The sequence below is a fragment of the Macaca mulatta genome, chromosome 10 (assembly GCF_049350105.2).
Source record: "Macaca mulatta isolate MMU2019108-1 chromosome 10, T2T-MMU8v2.0, whole genome shotgun sequence".
NCBI lineage: Eukaryota > Metazoa > Chordata > Mammalia > Primates > Cercopithecidae > Macaca > Macaca mulatta.
The window spans coordinates 7,263,491-7,282,466 of record NC_133415.1 but is presented as its reverse complement, the minus strand read 5'-3'; the positions used below and the strand labels follow the sequence as shown (position 1 = coordinate 7,282,466).

The 18,976-nt window shown below is 54.5% G+C and overlaps 1 protein-coding gene across 23 annotated transcripts in view; it reads left to right on the top strand.

Moving 5' to 3' along the window:
- PARVG (parvin gamma) overlaps positions 1 to 18,976 on the top strand; it is a 52,723-nt gene that overhangs the window by 13,511 nt on the left and 20,236 nt on the right. For 8 of the 23 annotated variants that reach the window (XM_077949384.1, XM_077949383.1, XM_028827617.2 and 5 more), the window contains 9 exons: positions 597 to 661; positions 2,874 to 2,976; positions 4,176 to 4,316; positions 5,606 to 5,721; positions 7,069 to 7,124; positions 8,714 to 8,736; positions 10,891 to 10,949; positions 11,083 to 11,151; positions 13,338 to 13,439. In XM_077949384.1, the coding sequence (XP_077805510.1) occupies positions 597 to 661; positions 2,874 to 2,976; positions 4,176 to 4,316; positions 5,606 to 5,721; positions 7,069 to 7,124; positions 8,714 to 8,736; positions 10,891 to 10,949; positions 11,083 to 11,151; positions 13,338 to 13,439 (734 nt within the window). Of the gene's footprint in view, positions 1 to 596; positions 662 to 2,873; positions 2,977 to 4,175; positions 4,317 to 5,605; positions 5,722 to 7,068; positions 7,125 to 8,713; positions 8,737 to 10,890; positions 10,950 to 11,082; positions 11,152 to 13,337; positions 13,440 to 13,529; positions 18,217 to 18,345; positions 18,768 to 18,976 lie in introns of those variants that run through there. The other 15 variants (XM_077949380.1, XM_077949379.1, XM_028827616.2 and 12 more) reach the window with 5 other exon arrangements.

Here is an 18,976-nt window from a genome sequence, read left to right as displayed (position 1 = left end):
TTTTGTGAATTTAGGCAAGACAGTCCCCACTGCTGACTCAGTTTCCCCCCATGTACGTTGGAACTAGTTGATCTCAGAGGTCCTTCTCGGCCCTGACATTTTGTGGGTTCTGTGAGTCTAAAATGTGGGCAGATGCTGGCCATGGTCTTGGGGAAGGGGAGCTGCTGGGCCTCTAAGGGCTGCCCCAGGGAGTCAGACTACGAGAGGGGCCATGGAGGGGCCTGGCAGACCTGGGGTAAGTCCCACCTTTGCCCCTTAGAGCCTGGTGAGCCTGGGCACCTCCTCCCCTCTCTGGCTGGGGTTTCACTTGACCTAAATAGGTAGGGTTGCCAGATAAAACATAGTATGCCCAGTTAACTTTGAATGTCAAGTAATCAAGAAATAACTTCCGAGTTTATGTCTCAAAGTATAAATGCCGCAGTGTCTGAGGATGAGCTGGTGTTTGTGAGGGAAACGAGGGAAAGCATGCTGGGGTGGAAGTGGCAAGGCCAGTGCCCCTGGGGCTGTGGTGCCAGACTCTGTGGGTGACCTGCAGGGAGCGTGGCCAAGCACCCCACAGGGTCCCCATGCGCTTGTCATACCCACTCTGCTTCCAGGAGGAAAGAAGAGATACCTGCCACCGACTTCCCGGAAGGACCCCAAATTTGAAGAACTGCAGAAGGTACAGCAGCGTCCACAGCCCTGGCTTCCCTGGGTGCCTCTACTTGGCAGACCAGGCAGCGGCCTCCACGGGGCGGGGACAGCAGACCGCCCCCATTCCTTGACCTCAGGCTGGGGTGTGGCAACCCCCGAAGACCCCTGGGAGGCCTGTTGAATGGAGCAAGTCACCCACAGAGCCTGCATGAACAAACATCTATTGAGCACCAACTGTGTGCCTTCACATACACCATCCCAGCAACCACATGCGATTTGAGGGGAATCTATTGTCCCCTACATCCTGGGGACAGGACAGACAACGAGGCTTAGACAGGTGACCTGATCTGTCAGGGGCACGCAGCTGCCCATTACAGAGCTGTGGTTTGACACGAGCTGCCAGCCCCTAAGCCGGTGTTCCTCCCCAGCTTGGCTGCCCAAGGTGTAGGAGAACTGGTGAGGTGGTGGCGGTGGGCCTGGGTCACCTGTGCTCAGTTCTCTCCTTGGTTATGGGTCTGCTGCTATGGCCACTGGACCAGCTGGGCACAGGTAGACTCCAGGCCTCTGTTTCCCTCAGCCTCTGTGTCTTCAGTCTCCACATGGCCTCTCTGTTGCCTCCTCCAGAGAGGCCTCCTGGCCTACACCATCTTCCATACCCAGAGGCTTTCTGGGCCATTTTCCATCATCCTTCCTATTCCCTCCATCCATCCACCTTTCCCACCTTTGGCCAGCACACCTGGCCCAGCCCTGTGCCTGGCACTGGGGACACCATCTGTGGTCTTGCCTGGAAGACCTGGAGGGGTGCTGACATGTCATCCCAGCTCAGGCTCCTCCAGAGGCTGATCCTGAGACAAGGATTTGGGTACCAGTAGTTGAGTTGGGAGGTTGTGCCAGGAGTCATGGGAGGGAAAGGGCCAATACATGGTTAGTGATGGAGCTGGTCATGGTTCTGGGGGCTCAAGCCTGCTGGGTATCCTGGAGCCAGCATAGAGCAGGCTCAGAGCATTCCTTCCCAAGGGGCAATGGAGCTGGGGTATCTATACACCACCCCCTGACAACCTCCTGACAACCTTTAGTGAACAGCTGCTGTCTGAGAAAGGGCTGGGCCTTGATTCCCTGGCACTCTGACCTTTTGAGCACAAGCAGAGTGGGGGACAGCTTTGAGCAGAGCTGCAGGTGGGAGCTGGGCCAGTAGGCACCAGTCAAAGAAGGGGCAAGGCACCAGCAGTCCCTGCATTAGCTTCTTAGGGCTGCTGTAACATGTGACTGCAGACTGGATGACTTAAACCACAGAAACCTATTGTCTTACAGTGCTGGAGGCCAGAGGTTATCAACCAAGGGGTTGGCAGGATCGGCTCCTTCTGGAGGCTCTCAAGGGGCCCTGTCTCCTCCCTTCCCCCCCAGCTCTGATGGTTGCAGCATCCTGGGCTCTTGGAGCTGTGGATGCATCACTACAATTCCCACCTCCATCTTCACGTCCAATGTCATGTCTCTCATTTCCTCCTGGGACCTCAGTAGGAACACCTTTAACATCCATATTTCTGCAGGCCGGGCGCGGTGGCTCATGCCTGTAATCCCAGCACTTTGGGAGGCCGAGGCAGTTGGATCACGAGGTCAGGAGATCGAGACCATCCTGGCTAACACAGTGAAGTCCCATCTCTACCAAAAATACAAAATATTAGCCGGGCGTGGTGGTGGGCACCTGTAGTCCCAGCTACTCGGGAGGCTGAGGCAGGAGAATGGCTGAACCTGGGAGGCAGAGCTTGCAGTGAGCTGAGACCATGCCACTGCACTCCAGCCTGGGTGACAGAGCGAAACACTGTCTCAAAAAAAAAAAAAAAAAAATCCATGTTTCTACTGACCATCTCTTCAGGGCAATCTAGGTTTTTTCTATCAAGTGTTCATTGTCCAGTTCTTTCCATTCCCCAAACCACTTCCCCATTTTTAGGTATTTGCTATGGTAGTACCCCACTTCCTGGTACTAAAACCTCACCCATGATAATGACAGCCCCACACTGCTCAGGTTTGTGATGAAGAGAAGCAGGGAGTCTGCAGGAACCCAGAGCAGGCCCCTAACTCAGCCTGGGAGATCAAGGAGGGCTTCCCAGTGGAGGTGACATTTGACTAGGTCTTGAAAGATGGGTAGGAGTTGGCAGGCGAGAGGCAGGCATTCCAAGCCAAGTGTAGGGCCAGGTGAGAAGCCCCCATCCCCCCAAAAGTTGTCCCCTTGGGGCCTGCAGGTGCTGATGGAGTGGATCAACACCACTCTCCTCCCCGAGCACATTGTGGTCCGCAGCCTGGAGGAGGACATGTTCGACGGGCTCATCCTGCACCACCTATTCCGTAAGTGGCTGTTTCTGGGGCTGCCTGGGCCTTGGCCCCATCCCCCTGACCTGGCCCCTCCAGGCCCTACAGCTGGGCTCTCTCCCTCGGTCCCCGCAATGACCCCGGGTTTAGGCACACCTGTCTCACTTTCTAGATGGGCCTGGGCTGGGGAGATGGAGGCACTGTCCATGGCCCATGAGTGAGGGGGCCGGGCTGGGGCTCTGACACCTGGGTTGGTGACCTTTCCACCACACCACACTGCCTCTCCAACACTTATTGAGTGCCTACTGTTTTGAGGTGCTGGGAGGTAACAAAAGAACCCATGGTCCCTGCTCTCGGGCTGTCCCAGGCTGCTGGAGAGAAAATAGGCAGTCCCGGGTGGCTGGGGACAGGGCTGGGCTCCTGCCTCCATGTTCCTCCTCAGTCTGGAAAGCTCCAAGGGGCTTTGCTGGGGGTGTGCATTCTCAGGGCCTCCTCCTGGCCCCGGGCAAGTGTCCCCACAAGCCCCAGAGTTACCCTCTCCCTTTGCCCTTGTGTGGTCATGTCTGGTCTACGCATCTCTTCTGCACACAACTGTGGTCTTGGAGGCCCCGGATAGGCCCGATTCCATGTCCTCAGCACTTCGCCTGGGGCCAGCCTCCGCAGTGTTCGCCGAGCTCTTTGGAGATGGGCTGCACAATTCCACTGAGGCGGCTAGCACTTCCCGGCTTGTCCCATGTAGCAGGCGCAGTTCATCCTCAGAACAGCCCTGTGCTGTTACTATCCCCATTTAACAGATGACGAAAGGGAGCCTCTGAAATGCCTCATAATTTGTCCAAGGTCTCACGGTTAGAGAAGCAGGGGGTTCAGGATAGAAGCCTAGGAGTGTAGGCTTTAACCACAAGGCCACACTGCCCTGCAGAGATGAAGTAGACACAGCTGTGCAGAAGAGCAAGGGCTGCAGGCACAGGCTGATCAAGGTGAGGTGGGCTGTCTTGACCAGCTCAGGGGGCTGAGACTTGCTCACATCATGTGGCCTGCGTGCCCCACCAATTCCTGGGAGCTGGAGGGCATACCTGGTTGAGGCTGTGGGTGTGGCCCACGGTCCAACGCCAAGAATGAGCTCTCCAGACCCATGCTCTCTGAAGCACCAGGCAGGCTCAGCCTCCTGGAGGGTCCCCAGGTGCTCTCTGAGCTGCCCCCAGCCAGGGGCCCTCACCACCCTCTCCTGCCTCCAGAGAGGCTGGCGGCACTCAAGCTGGAAGCAGAGGACATCGCCCTGACAGCTGCAAGCCAGAAGCACAAGCTCACAGTGGTGCTGGAGGCCGTGAACCGGAGTCTGCAGCTGGAGGAGCGGCAAGCCAAGTGGAGCGTGGAGAGTATGTGGGCCGCAACCTGGCCACCCCGGGGGAGTGTGGGGCCACTGGGGTCCTTCTGCTTCAGGCTTCTCACCCACCAGGAAGGCGTGCTCATCCTCCTCCCAGCAGGGGTACAACCTGGGAGTCCGGAAGGAAGTAGAAGCCTCGGGCAGCCACAGTCAGGCATCTGGCAGAGCAGCCAACAGCCCAGCACATGTCTGTGCCCCGGAGGGTGTTACTGCAGCAAAGTGCAGCCCAAGGATAGCAAACGGTTTTGTGGAGAATGACAGTCACTGCTGAGTTCCAAGCACCATGGTCAGCCCATCCTCACTCTCATTTCATTAACGTATTGGAATATCTACAGGCCCTGCTTGTACAAAAAATGAGTGTGCCTGGCCGGGCACGGTGGCTCACGCCTGTAATCCCAGCACTTTGGGAGGCCGAGGTGGGCGGATCACCTTGGGTTTCAGGAGTTCGAGATCAGCCTGGTCAACATGGTGAAACCCCATCTCTACTAAAAATACAAAAATTAGCTGGGTGTGGTGGCAGGTGCCTGTAATCCCAGCTACTCAGGAGGCTGAGGCAGAATTGCTTGAACCTGGGAGGCGGAGGTTGCAGTGAGCTGAGATCGCACCATTGCACTCCAGCCTGGGCTACAAGAGTAAGACTCCATATCAAAAAAACACCAAAAAACAAAAGAGTGTGCCAAACACCTAAAATTCCCTACCCCACCTGGTTCACAGTTTGGTATAGATTTCTTTCCCTTCAATTCTTTATATCCCCTCAACCCCCATCCTGGATGAGAAAACTGAGGCTGAAAGAAGTTAAGCAGCTTCTCCAAGGTTGGGCGGTGAGGGTTTAACAGAGTCAGTTTTCAAACCCAGGTTTTGTTGGGTCACGTGCGCCTGCATTCGCAACGTGTAAGGTCTCACAATCAGTAATTGATGTTGATGAAATCAACCTTGAATTAAGTCACATTGAGCTGAAACCTAATGATCGTTCAGCCACTGCCTTCCCAGAGGTCACTTGGTTGTTTCCAATTGTAAACAGTGCTGCAGTGAACATCTTTGTCTAGAACTGCTTCCACAAGGGAGATGGTACCCCTGGGCTATATTCTAAGAGGAGGGATGACGGGGTGAAATGTGATGATTTTTAGGTTCTGAACATGTATCTCCAGATCTCTGCTCTGCAGAAGGCTGGACACAGACCTCCTTCATCTGCAGATGTCGTTCTGACAATGAGGAAGCCTGCATTTGGCTGCACGTTTTGGCGGCCCCCTGGGCTCTGACCTGTCTCCACTCTCTTCCCAGCCATCTTCAACAAGGACCTGCTATCCACCCTGCACCTCCTTGTGGCCCTGGCCAAGCGCTTCCAGCCCAACCTGTCCCTCCCAACCAACGTCCAGGTGGAGGTCATCACCATTGAGGTAGCAGCTGGGCCCCCAGGGATTTGTAAGCAGAAGCTGAACGTCTTGGGTCCCCATTGCCCACCCTGCATGGGTGGAGTTGGCTGGGGCGGGGCTCACCCAGGGTGAGTTTCAGGGAACCCTGAGAAATAGAATCCGGCCAGGAAGGCCAGGAGGTGCTGTCTGGAGCTGGGGACAGGCTGGTAAGAGTCTAGTGGGGCTGGCAGAGGCCTGGGGACATGAGGAGGTCCATGGTCGTCCAGCTCCACTTGACCTCAGCAGAGGGCATCTGGTTGGCAGAGGCTGAGGCCAGGGGTTGTCAGGCCATATCCCTGAGCCATGTGTGGCCGTCTGTTCATAGCCACAGGGAGCCTTCACACCCCTGAAGCAAAACTACTACTCTCACCATGAGGGTGCTGTCTCTTGTTAGATCACTGATGACTGTGACAGTGCCCCGTTCTCCTCCTTCAGGAAGCCTTCCCAGGTTTCCCCACCCTCAGATGTTCTGTCTAGTGTGTGGCCTGCCTGTGCTGCAGTTAATACCCAGGAATCTGCGCTTCCCTCTCCAGACAGACCCTGAACATCACAATAGGGGGCCCCACCTGCCCTACCCCAGCCTCGGGTCCCTCATGCAGAGGGGCTTCGTGTCTGAGGGCTTACCTCTGACTTGCCCCAAGAGAATAAGCCAAGTTTGGCTAAACCTAGTCAGAGTCATTTCTACAATTTTTTTTTTTTTTTTTTTTTTTTAGATGGCGTCTTGCTCTATTGCTCAGGCTGGAGTGCAGTGGCACAATCACTGCAACCTCCACCTCCCCGACTCAAGTGATCCACCTCAGCCTCCCAAGTAGCTGGGACTACAAGTGTGAGACACTGTGCCTGGCTAATTTTTTGTATTTTTGATAGAGATGGGGTTTCACCCTGTTGCCCAGGCTGGTCTCGAACTCCTGAGCTCAAGCCATCCACCTGTCTTCATCTCCTAAAGTGCTGAGATTACAGACATGAGCCACCACACCTGGCCTTCTACTGTTTTTTAAAACCATTGATTATAATTCCCTACCAAGCACTTGTGTGGCTTGGTCTATACTGCCAACATAAATCAGAGGCGACTTCATTGATTCACTCCTTCATTATTCATTTGTTCATAGCCACATGCTCCGATACGGCCCTCCTCCCGCCGTGAGACTCTGGGGATGCCTTGGGGAGTGAGGCAGACACATCCCCAACCTCAAGAATCTTGGGGGAAGAAAGGCAATTAAGCCAGGCGGCTGTCCTGAGGAGAGATGATGCAGAGCAAACGGGACACTGGGGTTGCTTTGGGCCCCAGAGTTTTCCGGATTATTTAATTTCCTTCCCCTTTATTTTTCTTAGAGCACCAAGAGTGGTCTGAAGTCAGAGAAGTCGGTGGAACAGCTCACTGAATACAGGTGAGGGAGGACGAGGGCCCGTGGATGGGGCTGGGGCTCACAGCGGTGGACGGAGGCAGGGCGGGGCCCGGGCAGATCTGCCCAACCTTTGTGGGAAGGGCCCTCACACTCTGTGGCTTTTTCTCTACCTGTGTTCCACGGTAGCACACAGGATCCCCTTTCATTCCAGCCTCCAATCAGGTCCCTGCCTGGCCCCTCCCAGCCACCCTGCTTTGTTTTCTAGGATAGGGGGCCCTGGGTTTGGGGCACAGGGGCCGGTGAATCTGTCTCTCTAGTGTGAGCAGGATGTTCCTCTTTCCTTGCAAAGCTGTAAGAGTCTTAGAGGCCCCTGAATGGCCAGGGGCTGGCCGTCTTTCTCCCCACCCACTGGGGGGTGTGGCCATCCTGCTCCCTGCCCACTGGGGCATGGCCACCTGCTCCCCACCTACTGGGACATGGCCATCTTGTTCACTATCCACTGGGGTTGGCCATCCCGCTCCCTGCCCCCTGGGGCTGGCCATACTGCTCCCTGTCCACCAGGGGTGTGGCCATCCTGTTCCCTGCCCACTGGGGGCTGGCCATCCTGCTCCCTGCCCCCTGGGGCTGGCCATCCTGCTCCCTGCCCCCTGGGGCTGGCCATCCTTCTCCCTGTGGAGCAGAACAGGTGGGGCCTGGAGAGGGATGGGCCCTAGGGGCTGCACAGCTGCCAGCAGATCCACCTTTGCTGGCTTCCATGTGACGCTGACTCACGACTCTCACAGGGATGCAGCCAAGTTGCTGGCCAGGTGGGGCTGCCATCCTCTGAAGGCTTGGCTGGTGCTGGAGCTGTGTGGATAGCACATGGTGTCTGTCCCTCCTGGCAGCCTTGGCCTCTGTGCTGAGCCCAGGTCTCTGTCCCAGGCTGCTGGGCTCTGCCCCGTGGGGCCCAGCTCTCTTCTGGAGGGCTGTGGTTAGAGAGACTTGGCCTGCCCTGGACCTACAGAACTTCTCTTCTGTGGGGTAGGGGTGGATCTAAAAACCTGACCAAAAAAAAAAAAACAAAGAAAAATTGTTCAAAAACAGTAAAAATGGGGTGAAAGAAGCCAGACCCAAAAGAGAACACATGGTATGGTTTCATTTTCACGAACTTCCAGGACAGGCAAAACCAATAGATGGCAAGAGAAATCGCAGCTGTGGTCAGTGTAGGGAGGGAGCGGATGGAAGAGAGAACACGGTGGGGGGCGGGGGGTGCTGGGAGGGTCTGCAGCATGTAAGTGGGGGTGATCACACAAGTGTGTATGTGTGAAATGCACAAGCTGTAAACGTACGACTTGTGCACTTTATGATATGTGTGATGTATCTCCCTCAGAATGAAACAGGAACCACAAAACCAGCAAAATCCTAACGTTGCTAGGTGTGGAAGCCTCAGGGAAGGGCACGAACCTGTTTCTGTCCTTTGCTTCCTACAGAGACCTTCTCTGCTATCTGCCCTACCTACAAAGCTGCCGGGAAAACCACAGCATGCCGGTTTCTTTGCAAGCTTGCCAGCACTGATGCTTGTCATATTGAGACATTGTAGGTTTGCAGGGTTTTTTTTAACCATTTGTTTGCTTTTTCCACCCCCTGCACAGCACAGACAAGGACCAGCCTCCGAGTGAGTACTTTCTTCATTTTTGAAAATCTGTTCCTATCTGATGCCTGTTAATGCAGACGAGTCTTGATGGAGGGTTAATTGCTGAGCATTCTCTCATTTGCCCGTCGCCTGCTGTTTGTATCTCAAGCCTCATTCTTATTCATTTGTCCCTCTTTCTGTCTGTCCATCATGGAGCTGGCTGCTCTTTCTCATTATACCATTTCTGTGGGGAGATTTATAATTCACATAGGCGGTGATGGTGGAGTCTGTTAAATGTGTGGGCTCTGGAGTCAGTGGTCTGTGCTCAAACACCAGTATTCCCACTCATTAGCCACTTAAGTTTGGGCAAGTACCTTAACTTGTCCGTGCCTCAGTTTCCTCATCTATAAAAGGGCACTCACCTTTTAAACTGGCAGTGAGGGTTAAAGGAGATAATTTGTGAGTGTGTTCAGCATGTGGGCAGTGCTCAATAGTGAGTGGGCAATAATGTGGCATCGACTCTTCTGACGGAGCTGTTCACCAATCAGTGGATTGATCTAGTTGCTACTTCTTTCATGCATCCATTCCTTTGTCAGTGGTCTGGCCAGCTCTTCACCCACTCATCCATTCATCCGTTTATCCATCTATGGATCCATCCTTTCTTCCATTCATCTATCTACTCACCCACCTATCCACCTACTCACCTATCCATCCATCCATTCATCCATCCATGCATCCATCAGCCCATTCTTCCATTCATCTATCCACTTACCCACCCATCCACTTATCCATCCCTCCATCCATCCATTCATGCTTCCATTCATCCATCCATCTACCCATCCATCACCTATCCATCCACCCACCCACCCATGCACCTATCCATCCATCCATTCATCTATCCACTTATCCACCTATTCATCCATCCATTCATCTATCTACCCATCCAACCACCTATCTATTCACCCATATCCATCCATCCTAACACTATTTTTCCTCCCTGTACCCTCCCCACTTAGATACATAGCTATGTGGGTAGGGATGCTATGAGGGGCACTTCACCTGCAGAGGTAGAGATAATAACCTGCCAGGAGCTTCTGAGAATGGGGGCTGAGGGAGGCTGAGTTTGGGGGAGAAAGGAGAAGGGAGGGGCAAGGAGGGCTGGCTGGGGATCTGTGTATGTAGCAGGAGGGGCAGCCTGAGGACATGAGGGGTTGCCCAGGGAGCAGTATTTTGGGCATGGGGCAGCACGAGAAGTGGGTGTCACAGGGTGAAGAAACCCAATTTCCCTGACCACTGATGTTTCCACCATGTTTATTGATTTCAGGGGGCATTTTAACGTGCATGATGCTATTTGGTGCTACTTTCCCGCCTTCACTAACAAGGGAACTGAAACAGAGAGGGGTGCTGTGACTTGCTTAGAGTCACACAGCTGCTGAGTGGCAGAAGCCACAGCAAACTCAGGCCAGTCTGTATTTGGTGCCCAAGGACCAGTGTCCTCATGGGAGGTGTGTTAGCTGCAAATAGCAGGAATCCAGCTTGTGCACAAAGGGCATTAGCCTGAGGACATGAGGCGCCCGAGACTGGTCACCGGGGCCTGAGCCGCTGTTCCCAGACCCCAAGGGAGCGAATGAGTTGCTGAAAGAGCTGGCCTTTTGCAGGCAGCGGGTTCAGACACTCTTGGGGGCGGGGGGAGGCAGCAGGGAGGAGCCCTCACTCAGCCAATTTAAAACCAAGGGGAGGAGACTCATGGACCCTGATCACCCACCTGTAGCAGCTCCCGTGGCCCTGGGGAGTGGAGCAGGGCCCTGGGAGGAGGGAGGGCCAGCTGGCAGATAAAGGGCTGCAGCTGTGCAGACGCAGTAACAGGTGTCGGCTGCAGGAAGAGCGGCTGTTTATGAAGTCCTACTGTGTGCCCGGTCACTGTGCCGCAGGGCCAGGTGTGTTATCTGCTATCGAATTCCCTCTCTGCAACAATCCCAGCTAGGGAGGCACAGAGAAAGAAGGTGACTCCCCCTGGGCCACACGGCCAGGAGAGCAGTGACTCAAATCCAGGTTTATTTTATTTGAGAACCATGATCTAAAACGACAGCTCCCTCTGGACTGGTTATTCTAAGAAACTTTTGTGAAAAAAAATTCCCTGTTTGGCACAAAGATAATAGCATCGTAATGAGGTGTTTATTGGATCTGTGTCTGCAGAGGACGTCTTTGATGAATTATTTAAGCTGGCTCCGGAGAAAGTGAATGCAGTGAAAGAGGTAGGAGAGATCAAAGCTCTCAGCAGCTCTCGGGCCGCCCACCCCACCCACCGCCCACCTGCGCTGTAGGAGGGAATCACGGGTCCTTGCATCACACCTGCTGCGTGCTAGGCCCGTGTTCTTCCCTGGTTAGGCCATCGTGAACTTTGTCAACCAGAAGCTGGACCGCCTGGGCCTGTCTGTGCAGAATCTGGACACCCAGGTAGGGACTGAGCTGCGGCGTCCCCAGGCAGGGCAGGGCCACTGGCTGTAGGAAGGAAAGAGGGTTCTGCAGGCCTTGGGAACCTGCTGTGTGGTGGGGGTCGTATCACCTCTTGGAGGCTTAAGGTCTCCCTCCCCAGTGGGACTGTTGCTGGCAGGCAGCACTGGCCACCAGGGACACGGTGGGATCCCGGGGGTGGGGGTGTGGGAACACTTCACAAAGCTGGAGTCACCCCGGCTGTCACTGCTTCTCATTGTTATAATTTTATTTTATAATTAATCTTAGACTAGCTGATGCCAAGACTTGAAGCACATGAGTCTTCCCTGCGTGGTTGTGTTCGCCCAAACAGAATTTATTAGATTTGCGCCATGTGCCAGGCGTAGGTGACAGCGCAGCCCCGCCGTCTGCAGGTTCCGTGTCTCTCACAAGCACCCTGAGGAGCCCAGCACCCCCCAGCTGACTGAAGCTGAGTTTTCCCAGGAGCAGGAGCAGAATCTCAGGGGGTCAGCACCCACCGTGGGCTGTGGCTTTCCACAGTGAAGCTGTGTCCCCGTAGGCTTCCCACACTGCAGGGGGGAGCAGGGGGTGCAGAGGAGCAGAGCAGCTGCCAACCCCGGGGCCTGCAGAGTGGGCATGGAGTCTGCTGGATGCCAGTGGCCTCAATGGGACATGACGTAGGCATCTGGCCACCTGGGTTGTGCTGGGGTCCGGGGTGGGGAAGGAGTCTGGTCCCAGAGGGACCAGTTGGCTCATGAAGCTTGTAGCCAGAGCTGCTGACCTCTCAGAGAGACTGTGGATGGGCATTGGCTGGGGAGGGAGGGGTTAATGTACTCCCATGCCTAGTCGCTAAAACCAGTAAAGCCCTCACTATGTGCCAGTCCCCAGGCAAAATGCTTTCCATGTTAGCTCATTGAATCCTCCCCATAATCCTCTAAAGTGGGAACTATACTACCCCACTTACAGAGGAGGATGTTAAGGCACAGACAGGTTAATTAACTTGTCTAAGGTCACACAGTGATAAGTAGTGGACCTGGGATTTGAACCCAGGCAGCTGGGGCCAGAGTTTGTGCTTATAACCACCTCATACAGTGGCCACGTGAGAAGTGTGTGTGTGATATGGTGTGGCAGCATGGCAGGGTGGAAGTACCAGGCTCTGCAGCCAGATAGACACACATTTCCCTCTTGCCTCCACCGCTTATGGGCCCTGGGCTCTGCTGAGACCCCTCCACATTGGCTGTGTGACCTTGGGTGAGTTACTGGACTTCTCTGAACCTCAGGCTCTTATAAACTGGGTGCAAGACAGCAACTTGGTAGAGTTGTGAGTGATACATGAGCTGTTGAGCCCCACATGTTTGGTATATTACCTGGCACGCTGCCAGCATGAAATAAGAGATTTGTAGTTTTATTATATTTCATGTGGGTATAAACAGGATGATTATGATTTCTGAGATTTACATTCTACCTGTTCCATCTTTATCTCTCCCTTGGTAAAATAATGGGTTTTAGAGACTCACGGCATGTGCAAAGGTGGTATTTAGAGACTGTTCAATAAAACGGGGTAAGGAAGTCCCTTGCATTCCAGTTGTATTACCAAGGAATAGTGGCGGAAAAGATTTCAGGCCCAAACTAATAACATCGAAACAGGCTTAATATGAGGAAATTCCATTAAGGGCTTCGAATGGCAGTTTCTTCCAATATCCCATCCTGTGTTTTGTATCTTTGAAGCGACTCAATACGATTATATTAACATATGATATGCTGGTGGCAGGGACGACAGCTTTATCTCTGAACATACAGAACAGACAGAAATATTAATGTGGCAGCCGGCGAGATGAGCCCGGTGTGCTGCTCTCTGCCTTTTCTGATGGAATAATTTTATACTTAACTCTATTTTCCCCTGTGTTTCTGTAGCTTGTGAAACAGCGTGCTGTTTAAAAACTGACATGAGGCTATTCTGCAGTAAGTTTAGCGCTTTTTTCACTGAGCAGGTATTGTGTACCAGGCAGCCCGAAACCACTTTTTACCTGCAACCCTGTGAGGTCAGGAATGTCTTCCCTACTTCTCACCAAGGAACCAGCGGCTCAGAGAACTTGTACGGCTTCCTTAGGGCCACACAGCCTGTAAAAGACACAGTGGGCTTCCCCAGACTTCTTCCGTATGACAGTCTTCAGTTCCTACCTTTGTAGTTTGCAGACGGGGTCATCTTACTCCTGCTGATTGGACAACTTGAAGGCTTCTTCCTGCACTTAAAGGAATTCTACCTCACTCCCAACTCTCCTGCGGAAATGGTAAGTTTTCCAAAGATTTTTCTTGATGGTCTACCTCTGGGTGAACAGATATACAGAACTGACATGACCAGTCTGTTTATTCACTTCCAGGTGACGTGAAGGGTGTAGGAGAAGCTTGTTTGTCTATATATCTGCCTGTCCATCCATCCATCCACCCATCCACCCACCCACCCACACACCCACCCGTCTATCCACCCACCCATCCACCCATCTATCCATCCACCCACCCACCCAACAAACCAACCATCCATCCATCCATCCATCCATCCATCCTTCCATCCATCCTTCCATCCATACATCCATCCACCCACCCACCCATCCATCCATCCATCCATCCATCCACTCACCCACCGACCCACCCACCCACCCACCCACCCACCCATCCACCCATCCACCCACCCATCCACCCATCCACCCACCCATCCATCCATCCACCCATCCATCCATCCATCCACCCACCCATCCATCCACCCACCCACCCATCCACCCACCCACCCATCCATCCATCCACCCACCCACCCACCTATCCATCCATCCATCCATCCATCCATCCACCCACCCACCCACCCACCCACCTATCCATCCATCCATCCATCCATCCACCCACCCACCCACACACCCACCCATCTATCCATCCACCCACCCACCCAACCAACCAAACAACCAACCAACCAACCAACCAACCATCCATTCATTCATCCATTCATCCATCCATCCATCCATCCATCCATCCTTCTATCCATACATCCATCCATCCTTCCATCCATACATCCATGCACCCACCCATCCATCCATCCATCCACCCATCCATCCATCCATCCACCCACCCACCCACCTACCCATCTGTCCACCCATCTATCCATCCATCCATCCATCCACCCCCCCACCCACCCACTCATCCATCCATCCCACCCACCCACCCACTCATCCATCCATCCCACCCACCCACCCACTCATCCATCCATCGACCCACCCACCCACCCATCCATCTATCTATCCGTCCATCCATCATCTACCTATCTATCTATCCCTGTCTACCTATTATCCACCTATCCATCCACCTATTAGCCCTTCTGTTCACCTACCAAGCCACCCACCATCTATGCACACATCCATTTAACTGCCCACCTATCCATCCACCTACCTGCCTGTCCATGCACCTATCTTCCTGTTTATTCATCTACCCAGTCCATCCATCCATCCATCCACCCACCCACCTGCCTGCCTGTCTACCCACCCATAGGAAGTTGATCTATATGTCTGTCTGACCATCCATACATTCATCCATCCACTTGCCTACCTGTCCATTTACCTGCTTGTCGTTTCATGCATCCATCTGTCTGTCCTTCAGTCCATCTTTCTGTTCTGTTTATTGATCCACGCAATCTACCCATACACCTGCCTGCCCATCCACCCACCTGCTCACCCACCCATCCGCTACCCACACGTCTGTTCCCTCATTCCCTGAGGGCCTGTTTAGTGCCAGGCCCTGAGCTGTATGGGATGTTAAGATGATCCAGCACAGCTCCTGCTTTCAGGGACCTCTCAGTCTATGCCCACTGTTCTCCTGGTGACATGTGGTCTTGCAGGGCCACAGCAAAATGTGTTGGTTCAGATGCCTGGGTCAGAGGAGGGACCTGGAACAATGAGGGGTTAGAATAATCTCAAGGAGTCAAGAAGGGCATTGCATCAGAGGCGAGCTGGGAGGTTGGTTAGGGGTTGGTTTGCACAGTTACCGAGGAAGGGCTCGCAGAGGGGAGGGAATAGCGTCAACAAAGGCTCAGAGTGGGGCAAGAACAGGAATGGGTCAGGGAGGTGTCAGTGCTTCACTCTGGCTAGAGGGGCTGGAAGGGTGGGGCCTGACCTGGGGGGGCTCAGCAGTTCCCACGTGGACCCTAGAGGCTGGTGGACTGGCTGGGAGCTGGCTGCCTGCATCCAGGCACGAGGGCTGTGGCTTGACCTGAGGAAGAGGGACGGAGAGAGTGATGGAGGTGAGGTGGGAGGGCAGGTGAGCCTGCGAAGATGCAGCTCCCGCCGCCTCTTCCCCAGGTACAGCCTTCAGTGCCCACTGGCTAGTCCTGCCTCCGCCCCCACCAGGCCCCTGTTGTGTGTGCTGCCACTTCCTCGAGCTCCCTGGGCTCTCACACCTCTGGGCTTTGGCACAGGCTGCTCCCCTGTCAGGAGTGCCCTTCCTACCCGGTAGGCCTGGCCCATGAGAAGGGATTTTACTACTTTCCAAATAAGGAAACAGAGGTCCACGGGGGGCCAAGGCTTACCCTGGGTCACTACCAGGCAAGAGGCCTGGGTCTTGTGCTTTTCACCAGCAGCTCCCTGCCTGCCTGGACCTCAGGTTTTCTGTCTCTGAAAATGGGCTGACAATGCCTGCCCCCCACTCAGGCCACACAGGTAGTAAGAAAGAGTTTGGAGAACCATCGAGGAGAAAGCACTGAGGGACATGTGGTCCCTAGTGTCCCCAGCCTTGCCTCTCACAGGAGGTGACATTGGAGGCATGCATCCCAGTGGACAGGCTGGAGTGTTGGTGGCTGGTGGCATGCCCAGGATCCTGGGCAGCCTGCTTATCTCCATCCATGCCGGGGTTCCCGTGGCCCGGGGCAGGAGGACCTCTTTATCTCTCTGTAGCAGTAGGTTTTTCTGAAGAGATGAAGACGAGGCAGGGCCACATGCCCAGTCCCAGGGCCAGCCTTTGGGGCTGTTTCTGAGAGAGACAAAGGCTTCCATCCCTTTCACATGCCCAGGGTGTCCCTGGCACTGGATCAGGCCTCTTGGCCTATCTGGGGCCCAGTAGCAGGTGAGGTCCCCCTGGGCCCCTACCAGACTCCTCCTCCACCTAGACCCTTCTTCTGGGTCCCCTCCCCTCAACCCTTCCTGGACACCCACCCCATGCCTCTCCCCTGCTTTAAGTGGACCACCCAACTGCCAAGCCCCATCTGCCTCCCCAGCCACGTCCCCTCCTCCCTTCCTGCCGACTCCCAGCTACAGCCACATGACCTCTGGCCCGCTTCCAGCTCTCCAGGGCCTGGTCCTCCCCCATTCCCTCGCATCCACACAGGCTGTGCTCTCAGCCCAGCCTACCCCGGCTTTGCTTCCCACCTGCTTCCCCGGGCGGGCGGCCAGCTCTGCCCACCTTCTCAGCTCCTCTGCAGTCCCTCAGTGCTCTGTGGGGCCCTGAACCACAGTCCACACTCCCTTGGGGTTAGCTCCCTGCACTTTGCCTCTCCTGGCCCTCTCCCCCATCCTACCTCCATGCCCCTGTGAGGGCGGGGCAGGGTTGCATCTCCATTTTACAGAGAGGATCCCAGAGCCCGAGAGGCTTACCCAGGACCACCCAGCTGCTCAGTGGCAGCCTCATGCCAGAACAGCCTACCGCCCGCAGCCTGCCGTGTCCCTCGCCCCAGCGGGGATGCATCTTGAGTGGGTGTGATCTCCATCTTCCCTGGAAGCCAAGTGCTCTGGACTTGGTTCCCAAGAGCTGGATGCTGGGTCAGAGCAGCGAGGCTGGGGCAGTCAGTGTCTACGGTCCTGGTGGTCGTGGCAGGCAGAGTGGCCGCTGCTTCCTAGGTTCTTCCATTCGGAGGAGCCGCATCGGCCAGCCGTTGCCACAGACGTGCTGCTTAACAAACCACCCGAAAACCTAGGGGCTGAAAAACACGCTCATGTCTTCCCACGGACCGGCAGGTCGACTGAGTTTAGCTGCTGGAGGCTCAGTTAGACTTTGTCACTCCTCCGAGGACTGGATGGGGATCAGGCTGCCGTGGCTGGGTGGCTCGGCTCTGTGCCACAGCCTGCCATGTTCCTCCTGGGACCAGCAGCTGGCCCGGGCACGCTTTCCTCCTGGCAATGGCAGACACACGAGAGACCAGACAGAAGGCATGAGGCCCTGGCTTGGAATGGGCAGGCTGCCACTTCCATTGGAGCAGGCCCTGTGGCCTTGGCAGTGATGTGGGACAGCCCTGCTAAAGTGTGTGGGCGCAGAATTGGGCCGATGGTGGGATCTCCCGCAGGCAGTGTGGACAAATGTGCTAGCAAGTCCTCATGTTGGGTCTTGGAGTTAGGAACTCTTCCCATCCCCATTTCCACAGAGGAAACAGTTCAGAGAGGCACAGAAGCCTGGCCCAGAGCACACAGTGAGTTAGGGACCTCCCTGTTTCCCTCCTGTGGAGCCCGCATGAGCCCCTGGGAGATGGAGGGTGCCAGGGCTCGGTGGGGTTGAAGCCAAGGCTGAGACTGGGTTCTCAGCCTGCCTCGGGAAGGCAAGGCACTGAAATGTGAGTGGTGAGGAGAGAAGGTGGAGGAAGGAGGCAGGTGGGACCACCTGTGGGCTGAGGGCCTGGGGCTCGGAACCCAGCTCGGAGCCGCTCTGGGGCGCCCCTGGGCTGCAGGGCCTCTGCTTAATCTGTTGCACCATCCAAGCCCCAGTTACAAGATGGGAACAAACGTGCAGACTTCCATGTTGCTGTGTGCAGCCGCTTTGCTGAATCCACTGATTTTAGAACCTACTTCTGAATATGAGTCAGATTAGATGTGGGGGAAGAGCAGCAGCCTCTTAGCTCAGACCCCAAGAATGAATTTTTACAGCATATTGTGGGCAATCTCTGCTGCAGGAATGTGTAATCGAAGTGCTGAGAGGTCGTCAGCTGCGGAGGGCGGGAACACAGCCCTTGCTGAAGGTGGGCCCCTGTGGAGCTTTTATCTTGGCAGAGCAGCCTCCTGAAATTGGATTTCTCATTCTCAGACCCTCTCTGCGGATGGTGTTTATGTGAGATAGTCATTCGTTATGGGCACAGAAGTTAAGGACGGGGGGAGAGAGGATCATTTGCTCCCAGAAATCAAATCCCTGGAGCCAGGAATCCTTGGCATCCTTCCACATTAAATTATTCTTCCCCAGGAGGATTTGCACGCATCTTCCCGGGTTGTAACCTTCTCTTGGCTCCGTGGAAGGTGGTAGTTTTATCTTCATCTCAAACCGCACATGGAAGAAAAATCTCTGGACAGAGCATCGTGAGATAGCCCTGCAGTCAGGGTCGGCTCTTCTGGCAGATGATCTTTTGTTCGGATTCAGTGTCATTGAGGAGGAGTGTGACAAACAGAAGCAGATGTCATAATTTTTAGTGTTGATAGCCGCTCCCAAAGCATAAGCTCCATGAGGGCAGGGGGTCTGGTCTGTTTTGGGCACTAGTTGCATGGCTAGTACATAGTAGATGACAAGTATTTTTTAAATAAGTGAATGAACAAAGTTATTCGAAAACATTGGTCCCAGGAGGTGCTCTGTGACAAATGGGTTCTATGAATAAATAACTTGGGGAAACATGTCTAGTCTTGAAGGTTCATGAGACCCACTAACATGTTCAAGGTTCTGATAAGTCCTGCAGTGAAGGACTTCCATATTATTTTATTTAATCCATCAGTTTCTAAAAATGTTTGGCCACAGATATCCCGTTTCCTGTCCATCCTAGATCACAGTTTGGGAGATTCTGACTCACTGAGTATATCAAAGGCGGGGCTTTGAGGCAGGAGAG